Source organism: Musca autumnalis, unplaced genomic scaffold (assembly GCF_047663935.1).
Source record: "Musca autumnalis isolate F117 unplaced genomic scaffold, ASM4766393v1 scaffold_1, whole genome shotgun sequence".
In the NCBI taxonomy this organism is placed as follows: Eukaryota; Metazoa; Arthropoda; class Insecta; order Diptera; family Muscidae; genus Musca; species Musca autumnalis.
This window is the reverse complement of record NW_027411644.1, coordinates 138,808,165-138,833,283: the sequence shown is the minus strand read 5'-3', so window position 1 is coordinate 138,833,283 and position 25,119 is coordinate 138,808,165. Positions and strand designations below refer to the sequence as shown.

The 25,119-nt window shown below is 39.8% G+C and overlaps 2 protein-coding genes across 19 annotated transcripts in view; one reads left to right on the top strand and one right to left on the bottom strand.

Moving 5' to 3' along the window:
- The window catches only part of Bili (FERM domain-containing protein 8 Bili), a 1,367,054-nt gene that overhangs the window by 1,092,878 nt on the left and 249,057 nt on the right, over window positions 1-25,119 (bottom strand). The window lies entirely within an intron of this gene.
- On the top strand, window positions 8,121-23,783 carry LOC141390620 (uncharacterized). The gene is made up of 2 exons (XM_073963565.1): window positions 8,121-8,303; window positions 22,949-23,783. The coding sequence occupies exon 2, from the start codon at window positions 22,950-22,952 to the stop codon at window positions 23,781-23,783; it is 834 nt and encodes a 277-aa protein (XP_073819666.1). The 5' UTR covers window positions 8,121-8,303; window position 22,949.

Genomic DNA, 25,119 nt, shown 5'->3' with positions numbered 1-25,119 from the left:
ATAAAGTAAAGTAAAATTAAATAAGTGAATAATTTTGATTATTATAAATATATTTCTATATTTATCTGAACTACTTATAAAATTTATTGATTTTTTTTGAAAAAATTTATTGTTGTTGTTGGTCGTTCGGGTGTATTTTACAGTCCGTACACCCTACTTTTGGGCGAAATTTTTTCGAATTTCGAGATTTTTTCAACTTTTTGAATTTTTTTCCCCTTCTTCTTGAAAAATAATTGGGTTGTGTATTTTTCGACACAGCTAACCGATTTTTTTTGATACACTGAGGAAAATTGTGTTACTTTTCGGTACACTGGGTAAAATTAATTCGTAATTTTTGTTGAATTTTCTTGGGTTTTGGAGTATTTTTCGATACATCAAAAGAAAATTTTGGTATTTTTCGATACCGATTCTAAATATTTTTGGATTTAGGCAATTTTTTTCGAATTTTTTGAAGCGTTTCTATAAATTTTTGTTTACATTGGTGGTTTTTGGATCTTAGAATTTTTATTCGAAAACAGAATATAGTGAATTTTTTCGAATTCATTTGGTGTTTGGCTAATTTTTTCGAGCGATTTTAGAAGATTTTTATATTTTTTGGATTTTTTGTGCTTTCGGTCAATTAATTTAAATTCTAATCAAAATGTCGCTTACTCCTTTGGACTTTTTCATTAGAGCCACTGATTTCCTTATCACTTTCGATCAAAATCTATCTGCTCTCCGAGATGAAGATTTTGATGTTTACATTCTTGAGGCGCAAGCCGTTGAAGTAAAGGAAATGTGGGGAAAAGTCAAAGATAGGTATGATGAATGTCTTAATTACCTAAAAACTTCTGATCATCCTGATCCTACAGATGTTACCTCGGCTGAGAGTAAATACCAAGTAGCGTTTAAGGCATTCATAAATAGCATTGCCATGATTAATAGGAAATTGGATAAAGTTAGAACACCGAAGACCTCTTCGGCCAATATTGGGCACAATGGAAATAGTACCCTGCGATCGGAGTACAATGGTTCCGATGATAGTTTACCTATTTCTCAGGTTTCTCATCGTACGGGAGCATCAATGGGAGCGTCAGCGTACTTAGGTGAAAGTAATTTTGATAATTTGCATCTACCTCCTTGCGATATTGATGTTTTCAACGGGGATTTCCTTTCCTGGCCGACATTTAGGGATTTCTTCTCCGCTGTTTTCATTAAAAATAACAGTCTAAGTGACATTGAAAGGTTATGTCACTTATTGAAAAAGACAAGTGGCGAAGCGAAGGATATAGTTTCCAAGTTTCCTCTTACCCATAAGAGTTTTGACTTAGCGTGGAAGGCATTAAAGGCCACTTATGACAATGTTCGTATACTTGTCAATAATCAATTGAAATTATTATTCGATCTTCCGGTCCTTGAAAACGAATCTTGTTCAGGATTGAAAAATTTACAAAGAGGAATAAATGGTTGCATTTCTGCAATGGCCATTTATGATGTCTCTACAGCTGATTGGGACCCAATATTAGTTTTCACTTGTATTCAAAGGTTGCCCAAAGATACTGTCACCTTGTGGGAACATACAGTAAAGGACAAATCTGCATTGTCAACTTGGAAAGATTTGGATTGTTTCCTTTCGGAAAGAATTCAAACTTTAACATGTCTTCGAGATATAAGGGGTATAGATTCTTCCAAAAAAGGTGATAAAAAGATTCGCTCTCACGTAACTAAAGCCTCGACTAAATCTTCGTCCGCTCCTTCTCAAAAATGTTGCGTTCTCTGTCCCAGATCTGTTCATTCCTTGCGTTTATGTCCAGAGTTCATAAAAATGACAGTCGAAAGTCGCTATTCGGTGATTTGTAGACACCAGTGTTGTTTGAATTGTTTGACTGTTGGGCATGAAGTAAAGAAATGTATTAGTAAGCATAGTTGTGGGAAGTGTAATAAACGGCATCATACGCTACTTCATAGAGAATCTTCAAATGTTTCAAATGCTTCTAGATCAGCTGCTCCACTACAAAGAAATTCGAACTCTTCTTCAGCTCCACCTTCTTCCTCCGCTATTGATCAAAATGGTCCATCGACTTCGTCAGGTTTGACGTCTGGTCAGTCAAATTTTAACACCCTCCATGTTTCCCAGAATAGAAATGTTTTATTGGGCACGGCCATGGTGAACATTATTCATCACGGTATTAATTATCCTGCTCGTGCTCTCATCGATCCAGCGTCTGAAGCCTCTTTTATAACCGAAAAATTGCAGCGTCAGTTAGGTATCTCCGCAAGTTCGACTCTTGCCACGGTGTCAGGGGTAAATCAGACAGTGGCCACTACTTCTAGGAAGATATGTTCGCTGAATATTGCCTCTCCTATACAGGATTCTTTGGTATTTCAGTTAACGGCGCTAGTGATTCCTAGTATTTCAGGCAATTTGCCATCCTTTTTGGTTAGTCCTGAGTTCGCTTCACGATTGCCAAATCTTCGTTTGGCAGATACACAGTTATTCGACTGTAGACCGGAAGATATGTTAATAGGAGCAGATTTATACCCACGAATTTTATTGCAGGGAACTCATATTAATCTGTTAGATTCATTAGTGGCGCAGAAGACAGTTTTCGGTTGGATAGTTACAGGCCCAGTTCCAAATTCCAGTGTGAGGGTACATTCCACTACTCTTACATTCCACTACTCTTTGTCTCCATCGGACAAATTTTGTGAGGAGAATTTCAAGTCCACTACTGTCCGGGACTCTGAGGGCAGATATGTGGTCACCCTTCCCATTAAGCCAGAATATTTAGGTCAATCAGCGTTAGGACATTCAAGAACGAATTCTTTACGACAATTCCTTCGTAACGAGGCTTCCCTCTTACGAAAACCAGAAATTAAGGAGGTGTACGATGGGGTAGTAAAGGTGTATTTAGATTTAGGTCACATGAAGCCTGTTTCTTCATCTTCAGCCACTTCCATGGTTTGCTATTTGCCTCATCACCCTGTGATAAATCCAGAGAAGCCCACTACCAAATTAAGAGTCGTTTTCAACGCCTCTAGCGGAACTTCTAGTGGCAAAAGTCTTAACGACATTTTGTATGTATGTCCTACTTTGCAGTTAGATTTAGTCCTGCTTATATTAAGATGGAGACTCTTCCAGTTTGTCTTTAACTGCGATATAACTCAAATGTATCGCCAAATTAGAGTTTGTTCCCAACACACACCTCTTCAAAGAATAGTTTTTAGGGATTCTCCCGACCAAGACATTCAAGACTATGAGCTCCAAACAGTAACTTTCGGTGTAAACTGTGCACCGTATTTAGCTTTACGGACTTTATTACAATTAGCTGACGATACTGAAAGGGAATTTCCGCTTGCAGCCCACATCTTACGTAGGTGTATGTATGTGGATGACGTTTTGGCAGGTTATCACGATTTGGTCTCCGCTCAAAAGGCTCGTGATGAACTGATTCAAGCATTATTATCTGCCAAATTTGAATTAAGAAAGTGGACGTCGAATGACCGTACCATACTAGAAAGCTTGCCCCCTGAACATTTGTACGACACAAAGCTTCTTACATTCGTAGAACCGAGTAGTTCCAAACCTCTAGGGATTCGATGGAACGCGCAAACAGATCTGTTCTATTTCAGTGTGAACCCTCTCGCTCACAAAGATAAATATACCAAACGGGAAGTTTTATCCACTATCGCAAAGTTGTTTGATCCTGTAGGCTGGTTAGGACCAGTGATAGTGGTAGCCAAAATTATAATGCAAAAGGTTTGGTAAGATAAAATTGACTGGGATGATTCACTACCATCTTCGACGGCAAGTGAATGGCAAAGTTTTGTGAACACCTATAAGGATGTTAATTACATTAACATTCCTCGATGGGTTAATTATGCCCCAGATTGTCAAGCCGAACTTCACGTTTTTTCTGATGCCTCAGTAAAGGCATACGCGGGGGTGATATATATTCGTATTGTCACACCGAATGGGCAAATTTACACAATTTTACTATCTTGTAAGACCAAGGTTGCTCCGCTTAAGTCGATTTCATTGCCTAGGTTGGAACTATGTGGTGCAGTTTTGGCTTCAGAGTTGGTGAAATCAATTATTTCTGAGATTGGTATAGATTTTCGTAGGATATATTGCTGGACAGATTCTACGATCGTCCTCTCGTGGCTTAAAAAAACCCCTTCAACTTGGACAACGTTCGTTGCCAATAGGGTGAACAGAATTCATGAAAACGTTGGTCAAGAAAATTGGTATCACGTGCGCTCAGAAGACAATCCCGCAGATTTAGGTAGTCGTGGACTTTCGCCGGCAGACTTAGCTGCATCTGAAATGTGGTGGTGTGGTCCTACTTGGCTTCGTTCTGATAGGTCGCAATGGAATATTCCTGATTTATCGTCTCTTGATACGGATGTAGAGATGCGAGGTGTTAAAAGTCATGTCTCGTTCTTTTCAGAATATTCTGACATTTTAGAAAGATTTTCGTGTTTGAAAACGGCTATAGGGGCCATTGGATACATGGTTAGGTTTTTCCACAACACTCATCGTCTGCATAAAGGAAATCATAATTTTGAGGAAATATCTCTTTCATGTTCTGAGATTCATTGTGTTAAAATACGTTTAGCAATTTTAGCTCAGAAGGTACATTATGATGAAGAGTATGATTGTCTGTTAAATAAAAAGCCGTTGCATCCTAAAAGTTCGATTTTGTCATTAAATCCGTATTTAGATGAAGCCGGTGTTATGAGAATCAATGGGCGTTTAGTTAGGTCGCCAACTCTTTCTCCTTCGGAGACTCATCCTATACTACTTCCATATCATAGTCGCTTTACTTATTTGTTACTGCAGGATATTCACATTCGTTCAATCCATGGACAAATTCAATTAATGTTGCGTATAGTTCGTAGTGAATATTGGGTACCTCGTCCCACTACATTGATTCGTACAGTAATTAGTCGTTGCAAGCGTTGTTCATTGTACAAAAGTCGAGTTTGTACTCAAATCATGGCAGCTCTCCCTCCGGAGAGAACATCTTTCACTAGGCCATTTGCTACCACAGGGGTAGATTTTGCCGGGCCTATTGACATAAAATCATTCACTGGTAGATGTTGCAAGATTACTAAAGGATACATCTGCGTTTTTGTTTGTTTTTCGACAAAGGCTGTACACTTAGAAGCTGCTTCTGATTTATCCACAACAACTTTCCTAGCAGCATTTCATAGATTTATTTCGCGTCGCGGTTGTCCTAAAACGATGTTTTCGGATAACGGCACCAACTTCGTTGGAGCTTCGCGACACCTAGAGGAGGATTTCAAAGGTTTCTTGAGGGAAAGTCGTGAGCGTATATGTTCTGAATTGAGTTATCAGGAAATAACATGGAATTTCATATCTGCTGGGGCTCCACATATGGGTGGCCTTTGGGAAGCTGCTGTGAAAAGTTTCAAGATGCATTTTAAGAAGCATGCAAAGAACATAAAATATACGTTTGAGGAACTGTCTACACTTCTATGTAGGATAGAAGCATGTTTAAATTCGCGGCCACTGTGTCCTATGAAAGACAGTCCAGATTCTCAAGTGGCACTTACTCCGGGACATTTTTTGATAGGATCTCCAATTCTTGCTCCTCCGGAGCCAACAATAAATGAATCTCCCCTGCATATCGTTAACCGGTTTAGAAAAATGAAAGCTTTAACTCAACAATTCTGCCTCCGGTGGAAGGAAGAGTATTTGAAAGGTCTCCATAAACGTTATAAGTGGAAATATCCGGAACGCGATATACAGACGGACGATTTAGTCGTTATTCGTAATGAGCAATTACCCCCCACTTCGTGGAAACTAGGTCGCGTTATCAACGTGTTTCCGGGTGTCGACGGACACGTACGCGTGGCTGATGTCCGCACAGAAAACGGTGTTGTAAGACGACCGGTAGTCAAGTTGGTCATTGTGGCCAACGAGTAATTGTTTCTTATAATATTATCTTATAATATAGTGCGGAGAAAATGGAGGCGGCTCCTATCCGGGAGGTTGCACCCCGTCCTCCAGTAGATAATGGTAGTGCCCTTAAGGCAAATAGAGCCGAGGTGACTCCTATCCTGGAGACTGCACACACACCTCGGGCTCCTAGCTTTGATTTAGATATCACGGAAGCCGCTCCTATCCGGGAGGTTGCACCAAAGGCTTCGGGTGAACCGTTGAAGAATTCCGTATCCGCGGAATTCCGTATCGACTGTATCTATTCGGAAAAACTCAGGTTCGAGAAGAAGTGAACAGCGCTGCGCATTCTGCAATCACGGTCACAAACTTCGTGACTGTGGTAAATTTCAAAGTTTGTCCCATGAGGGCAAAGTTCGGGTCGTGGTGTCCAAACGGTTGTGTTCGAACTGTCTTAATGGGGACAGGAATTGTCGGAACCCAAAAAGATGCCAGATCTGTCAACGTGATCACCACACTCTGCTACACCCCACAAACAATTCACCAAATCTGGATCTTAGGAGGCCAAACCGCAGAAATGTGCGTTCACATCCTTCTGTCCCATCCTCTAACAACGAAATGTCTCCCTTCACTCCCTTCCAAAATCCCATCCCCATGTCCGCTCCTTTGCTTTCCTTCCAGCCAACCGTGACGTTGACCCCAACAATGATTGTGAACATCAATATAGGTGAGCGAAGAATACCCGTAAGGGCTCTTTTAGACTCGTGTTCGGGGCACAGTCGGATCTGCCAGTCGCTTGCGGAGAAGCTTCAGTTGGGTGTGGTGCCAATGGGACATGGCATGTTTTCCCAAATAAATGTGGGGTCTTTGTATGAACGGGCCCAAAACGTGACGGTGTTTGCGCAGGTCATGCCGTTACGAGACATCGTGAAACCTTCGACGTCAGCACCAGAGAGTATTAAGGAAAGATATGCTGGTCTACAATTAGCAGATCCCGAGTTCTATAGGGCGAAACACATATGTCTCATTCTTGGGTCTGAGGTTTACCCCAGAATCATAAAGATGCAAACCTTCTCGAACCCGGGTTTTCCGTTGGCTGAACTTACTATATTTGGGTGGGTTATTACTGGGCCCTGTAGTATGTAAGTTGAAGATGTAGCGTCAATGAAGATTGGCATGGGCTCTCCGAGCCACTTGTTTTTTTGAAAAAATTATTTAATAAATGAATTAAATGAAAATGCTCACCGTTGACAGTTCTACCCTTGAATTTTCATATATGTACATAGACACATTCATAACTAGATATTAAGTCGTTTTAGTTGTAACATCGCTGGATGTTCCAAGGTGGCCGAGAAATGTTTAATTCCAAATGGTTTCCGCATTTTAGGAAATTTTTAATTTCTTCTGTTAGAATTTTTACATATCCAGCACAAATGCAACTTTGTGCATTCGCACAAAGTGATAGATGTCAAATTCTAACGAGTAAAATTCGCGCCACTTTGCAACACCTAGCTTACTCGTTACATTGTAACTTTACTTCTCTTTGGATTTTCGTCCACCGAACAACACCAATTGTAAATAAAAGGTAAAGATATTGTTTTCCGAACAATATTATTAAATAAAGGATTTTTCATTTTTATTATTATAAAAGAATTGATACTGGTGTTTTTCTTTTTTTTGTTTTTTTTTAATTTTTTTTATTGCTCCGCAAACAACATGAGTATGGGAAATCACCGTTTTCCAGTATCAAGAGATATAAGGAAGATGTTAAAGAAGAAACCACTCCGCGTGATTATGAGTACGAACAAGATAAATCAAGCAACGACGAGAAAGGAGAAGAATCTTTTTATTCTGATCATGATGATTATTTTCATATCTTTATTAATTGGAAAATATGAATAACCTGGACACTGTATACAGTCCACATAAAGATAATAATGGGGAATGGAAATTTGGAGATAAACCTTTAAAAATAACTGAATAATTTAGATTTAAATTATTATTTGTTAACAATGGGTTAACACATTTTAGTCCTTAAAGGGTTAACCTCGTTTAGATCTGTCAACGTCACTGTCAACAGATTTCAACGACTGGCGAATGGCGCCAAAGCCGCCACCTTCCTTCATGTTATGATCGTTGACATTTACTTATTCTCGTCTCTTCTATCTCACGATACGAAGTCGCGCTCCTCCGCTATTGTGCAAACCAGGTAATCTGTCTTACCAACCCTTATTTATTATTATTATTAATAAACTCGGCCTTTGCCATTATTATTTAAAACTAAAACCCCACTATTGTGTTTTTATTTATTTATCGGTTTGGGCTTTGCATATTTCCCCGCATTGGCGCAAACATTGGTCCATTCGTACCGGATTACGAACGAGCTGTTGTCAAAGAAGTAATTGTTTTCTTCTTTTTTTTTGCAAAGCATCAACATCATCACCATCAATACAGTCCACCCCACATCATCTCATTATCACCATCATCTTGTTTACATTTAAAGCAAACAGGTACGTACAGTGAAAAAAAGTGCCGGTGAAATTAAATAAATACTAATATTCTTAAAAAGAAATAAATATCGAAGAAAAAATTGTGTGAAAACAACAACAATCGCGTCGTTTATATTCCTTGTGGCCGTTTTACAACGCGTCGCGTACCCCGTCCCCCTCCGTCTTGAATGCAAATATTGTTTTGCCGACGGCAATTGAAAATAAAGAAAAAATCAAAATAATTGAAGAAAAGTGTATTTTTTGGCTTTTCTGTTGAAAATAAAAATTGATGTGCGGTGTTGGAGCAATAGTTATAAATTATTTTATTTATTTATTTAATTTATTTTAATTATCATTTATTTCATTAGTGGTATGTTCCATTTATTATCATTATTATTTAGTTATTGAAAATTATCGTTCACTTCGGTAATTATTATTATTTTTGCCCATAAATTAATAATGTCCCCACAGCTATTTAAATTTGTGCCAACTGGAATACCTATTTGCATTCTAATGCATATTTTTTTCTATTTCCTTTTCAATCATGTCCTCATCGGTTCAAGGCCAAACATTGCTTTATGCTTTGTGTGGACAATGATCTCTACCTATTGTCTCTGCTAGGCTTTCTCTGTTGTTGTTGTTGTCGCTATTTATTTATTCTTTTCTAATGCTTTTATGTGTATCAACGATGGTAAAGAGTGGTAGCGACGCTAGCAGAGGGAGCAAGTAAACAATAATATTCTGCCCTGCTGTAATTGAAGCTGATCAGTTAAAGTCATTCTTGTTAATATCTTCTGCCGTGCTGCGTTAAAATATTTCGTTCTGCCTTGCTGCCTAAAATAAACATAAATCTCTGTCGTGCCAAATATCTTAAATTGCCTTTCAATAAATATTAATCGCCCCTTAATTAAATTATAGTTTAAATAATATTATTAGTTAAAATTATTGTCCCATCGGGAGCAGACATATTTACGAATTATATTTATCTATAATTGTGTTTAAATAAAGTTGCCCCAGTGACAATTTATAATTTTTAGAAGAAACTTTTTTTTGTTGTTTTATTGCTCTGGCTCAAGCAGCCATTCTCATACATTTTAATGGTGCCGAAACCCGGGAATAGTGAACAAACAATTAAGAAAAAGTGATTATTCCCAATAAATAAAATAACATTCAGTGAACATTGTTGTGCTAAATTATTTCAAGAAAAGTGAAAAAATTATCTTACTCTGCTACTTTTACTGCAATAAAATTAAATTTTTCTCACAACTGTGAACATTTATTGATTGTAAATTGAACAATACAGTGTGCCAACAAAATATTATAATAGTTCAAACTCAAACGGAAAAAATTATTAAACAATTGAAATTCGATATCTGCCCTGTGCTGGGAAATCTTATAACAACTATTGCGAACGTTTTCATCTACCCTATGCTGGGACATACAGTTTGTCAACAAAATTATTTCAAAAATTATTAATTAACTAAATTGAATCTGTGTACTAAAAAATAAATAATTTGGTGGAAAGACAAAGTGACGAAGTTTGAATTTAACACAATCACAACGTTGGATCAAGTTTGTGAATACCTTTTGTGTGCCAAATTAAAATCTTGCTCTGCATCATATTTGGTGAGAAATAAATAGACATTTTTATAAACTTTATTCCAAATTTTCGAACATTTGCCCGTTTTGGTAAATATAAATCGTTGCCACACATTTTCTGTTTTCTAAAAGTCACATAATTTTAAAATGGCGGACTTTGCTAGACCGATCGAAGATCAAAAAATTCTTTTGGCTCGTGTTCAGCGAATTATTTCCGACTTCGACAAATTGCCCGACGGTGAAAAAACTCGAGGTTTGTGCCAAAGTTGTCTCGATGAGATCGACGAGATTAAAAGAACATTTGAGGCCAACCATGAGCAGCTTTTTGATGTCATTCGTGACAAGTCAATTAACTCTGATGATGTCCCATATTTTAAAGAGGATGTTCATTACTCGTTCTTTAAAGTTTATCCCAGCGGTAAAGGAAAATTACTCGACTCTATGTCTGACTATCGGCCTCCTAACTCTCCGAATTTCCACTCCACTTTCCATGCCTCAAATTCTTCTCAAAGAAGCGATTCCCTCATCCCTGAAGTTCGTCTTCCTAAAATAGACATCCCCACTTTCTCGGGTGATTACTTAAGTTGGATCTCGTACAGAGACATGTTTGTTTCTCTGGTGCACAGTAACCAAAGTTTGTCGAAAGTGCAAAAATACTACTTTTTGAAAAATTCTTGCCGAGATACTCCTTTGTCCATCGTAAATGAGTACCCTGCCTCTGAAGGGAGCTATGAGCTTGCATGGGCTGCGCTGGATAAACGATATCACAATAAAAGAAAAATAGCTGACACTGTGCTGCGAAAACTTTTAAGTATCCCAAAATCAAATGGTTCATGCGAAAGCATTAAAACTTCGCTCGATTCGACAAGAAATAGCTTGGCTCTGTTGAGCACTTTAGGTATCGATTGCTCCAGCTGGGATCCTCTTCTCATCCATATTACAGTCAGTAAATTAGACTTGCAAACCTGCAAAGAGTGGGAACAGTCTTTAAAGGCAGCCACGGAAATTCCGAAGATATCCGAATTATATAATTTTCTTGAGACAACATTTAGAACTTTAGAGTCTATCGCCGAATATACTGAGACCACATCAAAGCCACAATATAAACAAAATGCGCCAAAATCTTTTCCCTCTCAAAGAATGCATCAAAATCGTCGAGTAAATATGGCGGCCGTTAATAACGATAATTGTCCCTGCTGTGGGAAACGACATTTTCTCTATAAATGTTTCAAGTTTGCTGCTATGCCCTCTGCCTCTAAGCGCGAATTCATTAACTCAAAGAAAGTTTGTCGTAACTGTCTGAACCTTGGCCATTTCTCAAAGGACTGCAAATCGTTAAGTCGTTGTAAATCATGCAACCTTCCGCATCACACTATTATGCATAATGAGTATACAACTCAAGGTCGGTCCAATATTTCTAATACTGCTGAAAATCGTGATGATAATGTAGCTCCTTCTTCCTCTGTTGGGAATTCTAATGTCAACTTGTCTCTATTGAGCGCTTCAGTTATGCCTCAGGTGCTCCTAGCAACTATTCGAGTCATAGTGAAGAGCGACTTTGGAAATTTTAAATTGAGGGCCATTTTAGATCAAGGAGCCCAGGCTACATTGATAACGGAAAGTGCTTCTCAACTACTGCGTCTACAAAAATACAATACCTTTGCTCGAATCACTGGTGTAGGAGGTGAAACCGTTGTTGTGAAACGATTTGTTAAATTTAATCTTGCCTCGCACTATGAAGCTGGCTTTGAATTGAGAAGTCAGGCTTACGTCATGCCCTCCTTAAATAGTTATTGTGCTGGTCCAGTGGACAGAAATAAATTGCCCTCCTTGGCTGAATTTTCTCTAGCTGATCCTGATTTCGACAAAAATGATCCGATAGATCTACTGATTGGTGGCGATTTGTACGGAGACATTTTACTTCCTCAACAGAAGAAATTCGAAAAGGGAATTTTTCTTCAACTAACCCATTTCGGGTGGATTGTTTCTGGCCCAACGGCTGAAGTTTCGTATGATCATACGGTCAACATTAATTTCTGTTCCTTGGATACCCAATTGAAAGCATTTTGGGAACAAGAGGAACTCATAGAATCTCGCCATTTGACTTCTGACGAAATAGCTTGTGAGGAATTCTTCAAGAAAACTTATACTCGTGGCTCCGATGGAAGATACACCGTCGCCTTACCCTTTAGGTCACAAATTCTCGGCAAATCTCCTCCTACTTTCTGTCACAGTGACTTCAGTGCTTTAAAACGTTTAAAACAAGTTGAAAGTAAATTCGTGAAAGAACCAATTTTTGCCTCAGAGTACAGGAAGTTCATGGATGAATACGAATCTTTAGGGCATATGGTTAATATTGGGCCTTATCCTCAATCCATTCAACTTTCTGGATATTTTCTGCCTCATCATGGCGTTATTAGAGAATCTAGCTCTACGACAAAACTTCGTGTAGTCTTCGATGGTAGCAGCAAACGGCCTTCTTCTACTTCATTAAACGAAGAACTTTTCCCTGGTCCTGCTTTGCAAAATGATTTGCCTGCAATTATCAATAGATGGCGTCGATTTAAAATTGGTTTTCGCTCCGATCTAGAAAAAATGTTCCGCCAAATTAAAGTTGTAGACAGTCATCAACACTATCAGCAAATATTATGGCGAAATTCTGATTCGGATATTTGCATCTACAAACTTCAGACTGTCACTTATGGCACTTCCTCGGCTCCGTACCTCTCCATTAGAGTTCTTCATCAGTTGGCAGATGATGAAAATAAAACTTACCCTGAAGCCTGTAAGATTTTAAAAACTGATACCTACGTAGATGACATTATTTCCGGCGCTGATTCGGAGTCAGAAGCAATATTCCTGCAAAAACAATTGGTTCAACTACTTTCGGCAGGAGGATTTAACTTACGCAAATGGACGTCAAATTCTTCAGAACTTATGTCCCATATTCCGGAAGATTTTCGTGAAAAGGCTAACATTTTCAATCTAAATGAACCTAATGTCGTGAAAGCTCTGGGATTGGGCTGGAATACTGATGAAGATACGTTTTCTTTCGAAGTCAACTTTCCGATAAAACCCGAAGTCACTAAAGCTAGTCTTCTATCTGACGCAGCAAAATTGTATGACCCTCTAGGGTGGCTAGCCCCTGTCACCATTCAAGCGAAAATTTACTTTCAAAAGTTATGGCTCGAAGGCATCGATTGGAAAGACGACATTTCTCCTTCCATGAAGTCCAATTGGAATACATATCTCAAAGAGCTAAAGACCTTAGAACAGGTTTCAATCCCCCGATGGATTGGCACTTTTAAAGATTGTCCCGTGGAGTTGCATGGTTTTTGCGACGCTTCAACGTCAGCGTACGCTGCTGCAGTTTTTATCAAAGTTTTAAATAACAATGGAGAAGGTGTAGTGAACTTGCTTCAATCCAAAACTAAAGTTGCCCCACTGAAGGTCTTGTCTATCCCGAAGCTGGAATTATGCGGAGCAACACTGCTGGTTAAACTTACGCGGAAAGTTCAAGATATGCTAGATCTCAACATTTCTAATGTCTATTACTGGACTGATAGCATTACCGTTTTGTGTTGGCTCAGAGGAGAGTCTTCAAGATGGAGTGTTTTCGTTGGAAACAGAGTGAGTGAAGTCCAAAGACACTCGAATATTTCACAGTGGCGTTATGTTTCTACTCATGACAACCCGGCTGACTGTGCTTCCCGTGGAATTACGTCGACTGAGTTAGTTCAACATTCTCTTTGGTGGACTGGTCCTCTCTGGCTCTCTCAGCCTCCATCTCTCTGGCCCAAGCAGCCAGACAACTCTTTTGAAACGAATTTGGAAAAACGAAAATCATCTATAAATATCAACTCATCTACGGTCTCAAATTATCCGGATTTGTTAACTAAATACTCGTCTCTAAGCAGACTGACTCGAGTCATGGCCTATATCTTGCGGTTTCTTCAATATAAACCTGGTTCCAAAATCCGTTTTACTGGCTTTCTCCGAGCGACGGAATTGAAAAGGGCGCTGCAAAAAGTTGTTCTATTGTCTCAAGAAGTCGAGTTCCCTGAGGAGATACAACAGCTTAAAAGAGGAAGAAGTATTCCTTCTGGTAGCAGAATTGCCCAACTTTGCCCGTTTCTTGATGATGATGGCGTCTTGCGTGTTGGTGGCAGAATACAAAAAGCTAAGTTTAATTATGATTTTAAACATCCTATGCTCTTGTCCAAACATAGTCCTCTATCTTGTTTAATCTTTGCAGATGCTCATGAGAAGACACTCCATGGCGGCCTCATACAGATGCAAGCCTACGTTACCAGGAGGTTCTGGATTTTGTCTGCCCGCAATCTGGCAAAAAAGGTCCAAAGGCAATGCATCACTTGCTTTAAGTACAAGGCCAAATCCCTGCAACAAATCATGGGCAATCTTCCCTCAGTAAGGCTTCAACCCACAAGGCCCTTCAAACATAGTGGTGTGGATTACGCTGGCCCAATAACCATTAAACAGTCTACTGCCAGAAACTCTGTCACAACAAAAGGTTACATCTGCCTATTCATCTGCATGGTAACCAAAGCACTTCACCTTGAAGCCGTAACTAGTCTCTCAACCGATGCTTTTATTGCCGCCTTCAGAAGATTTACTTCCCGACGTGGTATGTGCTCTGATTTGTACTCCGATTGTGGCACGAATTTCATTGGCTCAAACAAGGAGCTTAAAATTCTACAAAGAAGAAGCACAGAATCTCTCCCTGAAGATCTGGCAACTCTGCTAGCTGACAATGACACTAACTGGCACTTTATACCTCCCGCTTCCCCAAACTTTGGAGGACTTTGGGAAGCCGGAGTCAAATCCACAACACATCACTTGAAAAGAATTATGGCTAATCGAATTCTTACTTATGAGGAATTGGCAACTCTTTTGACGCAAATTGAAGGATGTCTCAACTCGAGGCCCCTATGCCCAATGTCTACCGATCCCTCCGACTGCGAGGCCCTAACTCCATCTCATTTTCTGGTTGGAGAACCGATTTTATCTGCCCCAGACGAAAATCTGCTTGATTACTCAATCGATAGACTTTCCCGGTGGAAAGTAGTTCAACTCCTACAACAACAATTCTGGAAGCGTTGGTCATACGAGTACGTCAACCGTCTGCAATCTCGCCCTAAATGGTTGAAGCCCCAGAAAAATATAGAAACTGGAGATCTTGTCCTTATTTTCGATGAAAGACTTTCTCCAGGTCAATGGCCACTTGCCCGAGTTACGGAAGTTCACCCTGGTGCTGATGGAAGAGTACGAGTTGTATCCCTGAAGTCTAGTGGAAGAATCTACAAACGTCCTGTCTCAAAAGTCGCTCTGCTGCCTCTTCAAGAAGAGTTCAAGTCCCCTCAAGATCCCGATGAGAGTTGCTGTGAGCAGAGGCACAGCTCGGTTATCTCGGAAACCGAATAAAACACCTCATCATCTACCTTACCCTTTGTCAAGAACAGTTGTTCTATGTGCGGGGGAATGTTGGAGCAATAGTTATAAATTATTTTATTTATTTATTTAATTTATTTTAATTATCATTTATTTCATTAGTGGTATGTTCCATTTATTATCATTATTATTTAGTTATTGAAAATTATCGTTCACTTCGGTAATTATTATTATTTTTGCCCATAAATTAATAATGTCCCCACAGCTATTTAAATTTGTCCCAACTGGCATACCTATTTGCATTCTAATGCATATTTTTTCTATTTCCTTTTCAATCATGTCCTCATCGGTTCAAGGCCAAACATTGCTTTATGCTTTGTGTGGACAATGATCTCTACCTATTGTCTCTGCTAGGCTTTCTCTGTTGTTGTTGTTGTTGTCGCTATTTATTTATTCTTTTCTAATGCTTTTATGTGTATCAACGATGGTAAAGAGTGGTAGCGACGCTAGCAGAGGGAGCAAGTAAACAATAATATTCTGCCCTGCTGTAATTGAAGCTGATCAGTTAAAGTCATTCTTGTTAATATCTTCTGCCGTGCTGCGTTAAAATATTTCGTTCTGCCTTGCTGCCTAAAATAAACATAAATCTCTGTCGTGCCAAATATCTTAAATTGCCTTTCAATTAATATTAATCGCCCCTTAATTAAATTATAGTTTAAATAATATTATTAGTTAAAATTATTGTCCCATCGGGAGCAGACATATTTACGAATTATATTTATCTATAATTGTGTTTAAATAAAGTTGCCCCAGTGACAATTTATAATTTTTAGAAGAAACTTTTTTTGTTGTTTTATTGCTCTGGCTCAAGCAGCCATTCTCATACATGCGGTGTCATTTAAATGTGCATAAAATTCCCCATCGATTGGTGTAATTGAAATTTTAAAATTGTTAAATTTTTTGCAAAATTGCATTTTTAATAATTAAAATATTATTCATAAATCACCCCAAAAAATACACGCACTTCAATTGCATTGGTTTGTTTGTTCGTTCGTCCACTAGTGATCAGTAATAGGTGTACCTACACACAAACGCCATAGAAATCATACGGCTAATATCGTTGCCTAGTCGGTCAGCCACTTGATACGCATATACATACATAAGTTTGGTATTGTCTGTTGTGTTACAGGTGACCCTCGATATACGCAACGTAACATATTATACAGGTGACCCTCGATAAACGGAACAACATAAAATATTAAAATTTTTTGAATTTTATTTTCGATTATTGAGTGATAATTGGGTGTTAGAAAACGACGTTTTTGAAAAAATTAATAACGCGTACACCCTACGATTGGTCAATACGACTTTTTTTATTTTTTAATATTTATTTTTGGAAAATACGCTACATTCGCTAGTTCGATTGCCTAAATAGTAGGTAAACTGTGGAAATAAAAGTTATAAAATCTCAATATTTTCGGTAGAAAATATAAAAATTAAAATATTTTGAATTTTTTGTGCGCGAAAATACGGTTTTTGGAAAATTACCGGGAAAAATATACAATTTAATAAAAACTAACCATTTTTATATATTTTTTGATATTTTTTTGGAATATATTTGAAATATTTATTATTTATTTGAAAATTTTTCACATATTTTGCGTCGTATCTTTGCATTTGGTTGCTAAATATCTCATCGCAGATTATAATTTTGGTGATTATAGACCAATTTTTTGATATTTCACTACTGTGTGAGAGGTTCAAGGCATTTATTTCGCGAACATTTCCGATTTCTTTGGCCCTATAGTGCGGTTTCGTTAGATTTTCGGAAGCTTTTGGTGTTTTTCTTGGACCTTTGAAAAATTCGGTCGATTTTTTGAAACTTTTGGAGTTTGTGGATAACTTTTTGATCCTTTTGTGGTTTCTTCGTATATCGTGCGAAGTAGAATCAGTTTTATTCTTGATTTTTGAATACATTATAAGAGCAGATCGTGCTTTAGTTCTTCCCTTCTTGCTTGTTGTAGTACATATTTCGGGAAACATGTTCAAAATGCCATTCACCCCAATAGATATGTTCACTAGAACTTCGGATGCGGTCATCCAGTTTAATGCTCGTTTCAATACGATGCGTGATGAGCAGCTTGATATTCATGCGCTACAGGCTCATCTTAGTGCATTAGAAAAACTTTGGACACAAGCACAGGAAAAATTTGAAAGGTGCTGTGATTTTATGATGTCGTCAGTAGAGACGACGAAAGAGGTTATCGATGCGGTCGATCAGAAGTACAATTCGTCATTTCAAATTTATGTCGACTGCCAGTCAGCAATTAATAGGAAACTAGGGCAATTTAAGAAATATCGTACCTCCTCTAGTAATGGTAGTATTTGTGGTTCGGTTGCTTCGTTGATAGAAACGCCAGGAGAGAATTTAGCTAAGTCGCCTAAAGAAAACCCGCAAGCAACGCACAACAATTTGAGTTCTTCGACTCATGCTTCTCGCGAAAATCATTCGCAGATAGAAACGCCGCTTTCCTCTATGGCGAGAAATAATAGTGCCAGTTTTAGGACTATGGATGAAGTTTCTCATTTGGATTGTGTCCACAACCTTGCCCTACCGCCATGCGATACGGACATTTTTGAAGGCGATTTCCATTCGTGGCCAACCTTTAGGGATTTGTTTACGGCTATATATATTGTTAATGGTCGTCTTACCGACGTAGAAAAACTTTGTCATCTCGTTAGGAAGACTTCTGGTGAAGCTCGCGAGATTGTCTCGAGGTTCCCCTTAATTAATCGTAGTTTCGAGCTCGCGTGGAAGGCACTAGTCGAAACTTATGATAATCCCCGGCTTCTGGTTCACAACCAATTGAAAGTTTTGTTTGATATTCCGGTCCTCTATAGTGAGACTAGTTCGGGATTAAAGTCGATCCAACGTGGTATCAACGGATGCCTATCGTCGATGTCCGTGTATGATGTCAACACGGAAAATTGGGATCCGATATTAGTATTTTTGTGTCTCCAGAGATTGCCAAAAATCACTCAGACTCTTTGGGAGCAGAGTGTTAAAGATAAATCCTCTCTTTCGTCATGGAAAGACTTGGATACCTTTCTCACTGAGCGAATTCGTACACTCATGTGCCTTCATGATATGCGTGGTACAGATCAGTCTAAGCGGTCAAATAATAGTAAAGTTCAAGCGCATCATTCGAATACCAGAGTTTCAGAGCCGCCGCGTTCTCCCCGCGCTTCGAAAGGTTCAAATTGTATAATTTGTCAAAATCAGCGTCATAAATTGTATGACTGTCCCCGCTTTAAGAGTCTTAAACCCGCAGATCGGTACAAAGTGATGAAACGTCATCATCTTTGTATTAATTGTCTTAGGAACGATCATGAAGTAAAGAATTGTGATAGCAAACGTCGGTGTTCGAAGTGTAATAAGACCCACCATACTTTGTTGCATCGGGAGGATATTACATCGAATAATTCAACTCGAAGTTCCACCGTGACTAGCCATGTCCCCCAAAATTCTAGTACTACTTCTTCGACTGTCCCCCCTAATTCGGAAAATTGCGCACCATCCACGTCCGCTGGTTGCTTGCCCCGACAAGTGTTTCATGCCGCGCAGAACAAAGCTGTACTTTTAGGTACCGCAATGGTGAATATTGTTCATCTAGGTGTTTCGTACCCTGCTAGGGCGTTGATAGATCCTGCTTCAGAGTCCTCTTTTATTTCCGAGCGACTCCAAACTCGTTTGAAGCTTCCTGTTCGTTCTGCGAATGCTGTAATTTCAGGAGTTAGTTGTTCACTCTCGGCCACTGCTAGTAAAGCTTGTCGTATTCAAATTAGCAGTCCCTTCGACCCTTCTCTGGAATTAGAAACCAACGTTTTAGTTTTGCGTACCATTTCAGGAAATCTCCCCTCTTTTATGGTTAATTCTGACTTAAGGTCGCAAATTCCCGATCTTCGCTTGGCAGATGTTAACCTTTTTGAATCTCGTCCTGTCGATTTGCTGTTAGGTGCTGATCTGTATCCCAAAATATTGCTAGATGGTTGTCGTCCCATTTTGTCTGGAGCACTACTGGCTCAAAATACTGTATTTGGCTGGCTTGTTACGGGTCCTGTCCCTGCAGCACAAGTTCGAACTTTTGCCACTACTGTTGAGGTAGCAGAGGAAGACAAAATCAACCAGACCCTTTTGAGATTCTGGGAAATCGAGGAGACTCCCAAACGCAAAATATTATCCCCATCGGACCGTTTTTGTGAGGAGAATTACGTCCGAACTACTCGTAGGGACTCAGAGGGTAGGTATATTGTTACGCTGCCGATTAAATCTGAGATTAGCGCTATCGGGTACTTGGGAGAGTCCCGCACAAACGTCCTCAAACAATATTTTCGGAACGAGAATTCTCTAATGAAAAATCCTGAAATAAAACTAGTTTACGACCAAGTATTATCGGAATATTTGGAACTTGACCACATGAGACCGGTATCCGCAAATACTTCAATGGATGTCCTTTCTTGTTGTCTACCCCATCACCCCGTGATAAACCTTGAAAAACCGACCACGAAACTTAGAGTAGTGTTTAATGCCTCAAATAAAACTTCGAATGGGCAGAGTCTTAACGACATATTGCACGTAGGTCCAACGTTACAGCAATATTTAGTTCTTTTGATCCTCCGTTGGCGTATCTTCAAATTCGTGTTTAACTCGGACATTACTCAAATGTATAGGCAAGTTCGTGTGGACTCAAAGTATTCGCCTCTTCAGAGAATTTTGTATCGGGATTCAACAACAAACCAAGTCCAAGACTATGAACTACAGACAGTGACGTTCGGTGTAAATTGTGCACCATACTTAGCGATTAGGACGCTTCTTCAACTGGCAGATGATACTGAGTCAGAGTTTCCCCTCGCGGCGCATATATTGCGAAAATGTATGTACGTTGATGACGTTTTAGCCGGAGCTCACGACATCGAAACTGCATTGGCAGCTAGGGACCAGTTGATTAGGGCACTATCGTCGGCAAAGTTCGAGCTGAGAAAATGGACAGCGAATAGTAGAGCTATTTTGGATCGTTTTCCCCCTGAGCATTTGGTAGATGCTCAACTTTTATCGTTTGTAGAAGCTAGTAGTTCTAAACCCTTGGGCATTAGGTGGAATGCGCGTTTAGATTGTTTCTTCTTCGAAGTGAGTCCTATTGTCAATAAACACTTCACTAAAAGGGAAGTTCTCTCGGCAATTGCAAAATTGTTTGACCCCGTCGGTTGGTTGGCCCCTGTGATTGTTAGGGCGAAAATTATCATGCAGAAGATTTGGCTGGACAACATTGGTTGGGATGATTCACTTCTAGCAGCTACTGAGGCTGAATGGAGAAGTTTTGTTGAAACATATCCCCATATTAACTCGATTAGGATACCTAGATGGGTTCAATATGTTCCAGGATTTTCTGCTGAACTTCATGTCTTTTCCGATGCTTCGGAAAAGGCATACGCGGGGGTAGTCTATGTACGTGTCGAGTCCCCTGAGGGAAACATTTTCGTTAATTTGCTATCGTGCAAAACAAAAGTCGCCCCGTTGAAATCAATTTCGCTGCCTCGCTTGGAACTTTGTGGAGCAGTCTTAGCATCAGATCTATTAAAAACTATTGTGCGGGAAATAGATCTGGAATTTAATCAAATTTATTGTTGGACAGATTCGACGATAGTTCTTGCTTGGTTGAAACGAACCCCCTCTACTTGGACGACTTTTGTAGCCAATAGGGTGTGTCGAATCCAAGAAAATGTTGGCAATTACAATTGGTACCATGTCAAATCAGAAGATAACCCCGCGGATTTAGGAAGTCGTGGTTTGTCTCCGGTAGAATTGTCTGCCTCCCCCCTATGGTGGAACGGCCCTAGTTGGCTGGGTAAAACTAAATCGGAATGGTCTATTCGTGATCTGGCTCCGATTAGTACTGAAATGGAAATGCGCCCGGTTAAATGTCGCTTCTCTTTTTTTCCGTCGACATTTAAAGAGATTTTGGAAGATTTTTCTTGTTTGCGTAGAGCTCTTCACTTCATTGTATACGCGTTTAGATTCATTCGTCAAACGCATCCCCGGTATAGAAACCATTACTACTATCCTTCTACACGCATTTCTTCGGCAGATATTATTGACGCACGTAATTATTGTGCAATTACGGCTCAAAAAATATATTTCGCCAGCGATTATAAGAATTTGTTAGAAAAGAAGCCGTTAAATAGTAAGAGTTTGTTGGCTCCTCTAAATCCTTTCGTAGATGACAATGGCGTCATGCGAATGAATGGCAGACTGGTATATTCGCCTACACTTGCACCTTCGGAACGTAATCCTATTATTGTCCCCTATAGGAGTGTCTTTGCTCTACGGTTGGTAGAATATATTCACCAAAAATGTGTTCATGGTGATATTCAGTTAATGATGCGAACTTTGAGATTGGAATATTGGATTCCTCGTATGAAAAATTTGGTTCGGTTGGTTGTTCGGCGTTGCAAAGTGTGCCTTTTGTTGAAGAAACGGGCTTGCAATCAATTTATGGCTGCCCTTCCCCCAGAGAGAACAACTCTTAATCGGCCTTTTACCAATACTGGCGTGGACTTCGCAGGTCCGTTTGATGTAAAATCTTATCTAGGTCGGTCTTGTAAAATAACCAAGGGCTATGTATGTGTCTTTGTGTGTTTCTCTACAAAGGTAATTCATTTGGAAGCAGTGTCCGATTTGTCGACTGCTAATTTTATGGCTGCGTTACATAGATTTATTGCTCGACGTGGTTGTCCCCATTCCATTTTTTCGGGTAATGGAACAAATTTTGTTGGAGCTTCGCGAGAACTTCAAAGGAATTTTAAAGATTTCCTCCGAAAAAGCGCTGACTCCGTCTCCTCGTCTTTATCAGACCAGGGCCTATCGTGGCATTTTATACCTGCTGGTGCCCCTCATATGGGAGGGTTATGGGAAGCGGGAGTCAAGAGCTTCAAGTTACATTTTCGAAAGCAATCTCGAAATTTAAAATTCACGTTTGAGGAATTAGCAACGGTATTGGCTAGGATCGAAGCGTGCCTTAATTCTCGTCCTTTATGTCCAATGTCGGACAGTCCAGACGAAATAGTGGCACTAACGCCAGGTCATTTCTTGATTGGTTCCCCCTTGTTAGCCCCGCCTGAACCTCTCATCACAGAGCAACCATTAAGTCTAGTCAATCGGTTTAGGAAAGTTCAGGCCCTTGCCCACCAGTTTAGTTTGAGGTGGAAAGATGAATATCTCAAGCATTTGCATATGAGATATAAGTGGAAATTTCCACAACGAGAAATAGCGATAGACGATCTAGTTGTTGTTCGTCATGATCAGCTTCCGCCCACGTCGTGGAAATTAGGGCGTATCGAAAATGTTTTTCCGGTCACCGACGGGCACGTTCGAGTCGCGGACGTTCGAACCGAAAACGGCGTTGTAAGACGGCCCATTACAAAATTGGTCGTTCTGACCGACCACACCCCCGCAATCGAATAATATGGTTCTCTTCTCGTTATATAGTATGTCGATGAAAATCTATTCGGAAGACGAACTTTTGAACGTTGATGACAATATTGTTATGGAACCTCGCCCCACCGATCCCCAAACTGGAATGTCGTCGGCTGCAGTGGAAGAAGCCCTTGCCGAGCCAATCGCGGCTGTAAAAATATCCGAGCCCGGGTCCGAGTCCAATAATGAGGATTCATCTGCGGCCCCCGCCTCTACCAGCGACACCATGCAAACCGAGTCCGAATCCATCTCTGTGGGTTCATCTGCGGCTCCGGTCCCTGCGTCATCCCCCCAAAATGATACTATACGAACCGAGTCCGGATCTTCGGGTCCATCTGCGGCTCCGGTTGCCACACCTCATTCGGAGGAGTCGGCCAAAAGCTTAAGGTCCGAAACCCATAAGGTTCCATCTGCGGCCTCACACAAATGTCGCCTTTGTGATCGCATGCACCCGCTGGATAGATGTAGTGACTTCCGGGTTATGAATGTTGACATGCGACGTCGCATTGTCGTAAAATATAATGACTGCGTACGGTGTTTATCTAAATCCCACCAAGCTAGGGACTGCCGAAGCAAAAGAAAATGTGCCGTATGCAATGGAGAACACCACACGCTCCTTCATGAAGATGCGAAGACCGTGGTTAAACCCACAAATAATCGTCAGCGTCGTCCGCAGACCGATTATAGATATCGGCCACGTAACAGTCCGTATAGTCGTCCGTCTGATAACGCACCCCCCTCGCAGACAGGATTGGTCGGCTTGTTGTCCCTCCAGACAGGTATCTGCCTATCCCCGACTTTGATAGTCAAGATTGTGTCGTCCGATCGGCCCACTATCGTGAGGTAGCCAAATATGTCGCCTGACCGTTAGTTCGATCTATGACCGGAGTCAGTCCATTTCAATTGTGGCTGTGGTGACCAATTTGGACCATGCGCTTACGCCTACAGCGGCAATCCCAGAGCGCATTCATGACTCATTTTTAGGTCTTCCATTGGCAGATCCCGATTTTAATAGGCCTGGTCGGGTGGCCTTGTTACTCGGGCCGGAAGTTTATGCCAGGGTCATAACTCATCGGGTGCAAGCGACGCCAGGGTTGCCGATAGCCCACTATACCATTTTTGGTTGGGTGTTGTCGGGCATATGTAACATATAGTGTTACCAACATGTTTTTTGAAAAAATGGAATGAATTGAAAAAAAAAATAAATAAAACAAAAAAAAAAAAATAATTGAATTGAAAACATTTATATTTATGTATTGTATTTTAGTTACAACATCGCAATGTGTTGTAAGGTGGCCGGCATGAATAATTTAGATTTAAATTATTATTTGTTAACAATGGGTTAACACATTTTAGTCCTTAAAGGGTTGACCTCGTTTAGATCTGTCAACGTCACTGTCAACAGATTTCAACGACTGGCGAATGGCGCCAAAGCCGCCACCTTCCTTCATGTTATGATCGTTGACATTTACTTATTCTCGTCTCTTCTATCTCACGATACGAAGTCGCGCTCCCCCGCTATTGTGCAAACCAGGTAATCTGTCTTACCAACCCTTATTTATTATTATTATTAATAAACTCGGCCTTTGCCATTATTATTTAAAACTAAAACCCCACTATTGTGTTTTTATTTATTTATCGGTTTGGGCTTTGCATATTTCCCCGCATTGGCGCAAACAATAACTAATGAAAAAAAATGTCGTAGGAAACCAGAATTGGGCACTCACATCAGGCGTATTTGAACTCCTCTTTCATCAAAAACCTAAAAACTACGATGCATCAGAGTTGGAGATATATAAGAAAATTTTACTGGATTCAAATGCACTAAAGTAAACTACAACCATAATGAACGAGTAAAATCTAACAAAGGATATAAATACACTCATATAGTAAATAAGATAATCGATGAATATTGGAACGATCCGAATGTTCTTGTTGAACGATTAAAGCTGTTGGTGGAATCAAATCAGAGTGGAAAATATGACCATACAAATGATACGGTTTCTATAATTGAAGAACTACGAGAGGCAGATATTATATATTAATCATGCAGTACTCTATGACAACAACAATCTTATTATATGAGGGAGCCCCAACCACTTCTCACATATACAAGCTTAAAAGACAATCCAATTACTGTTATTGACATCAGCAATCAAAACGAAACTGTGAAGAATGGACCT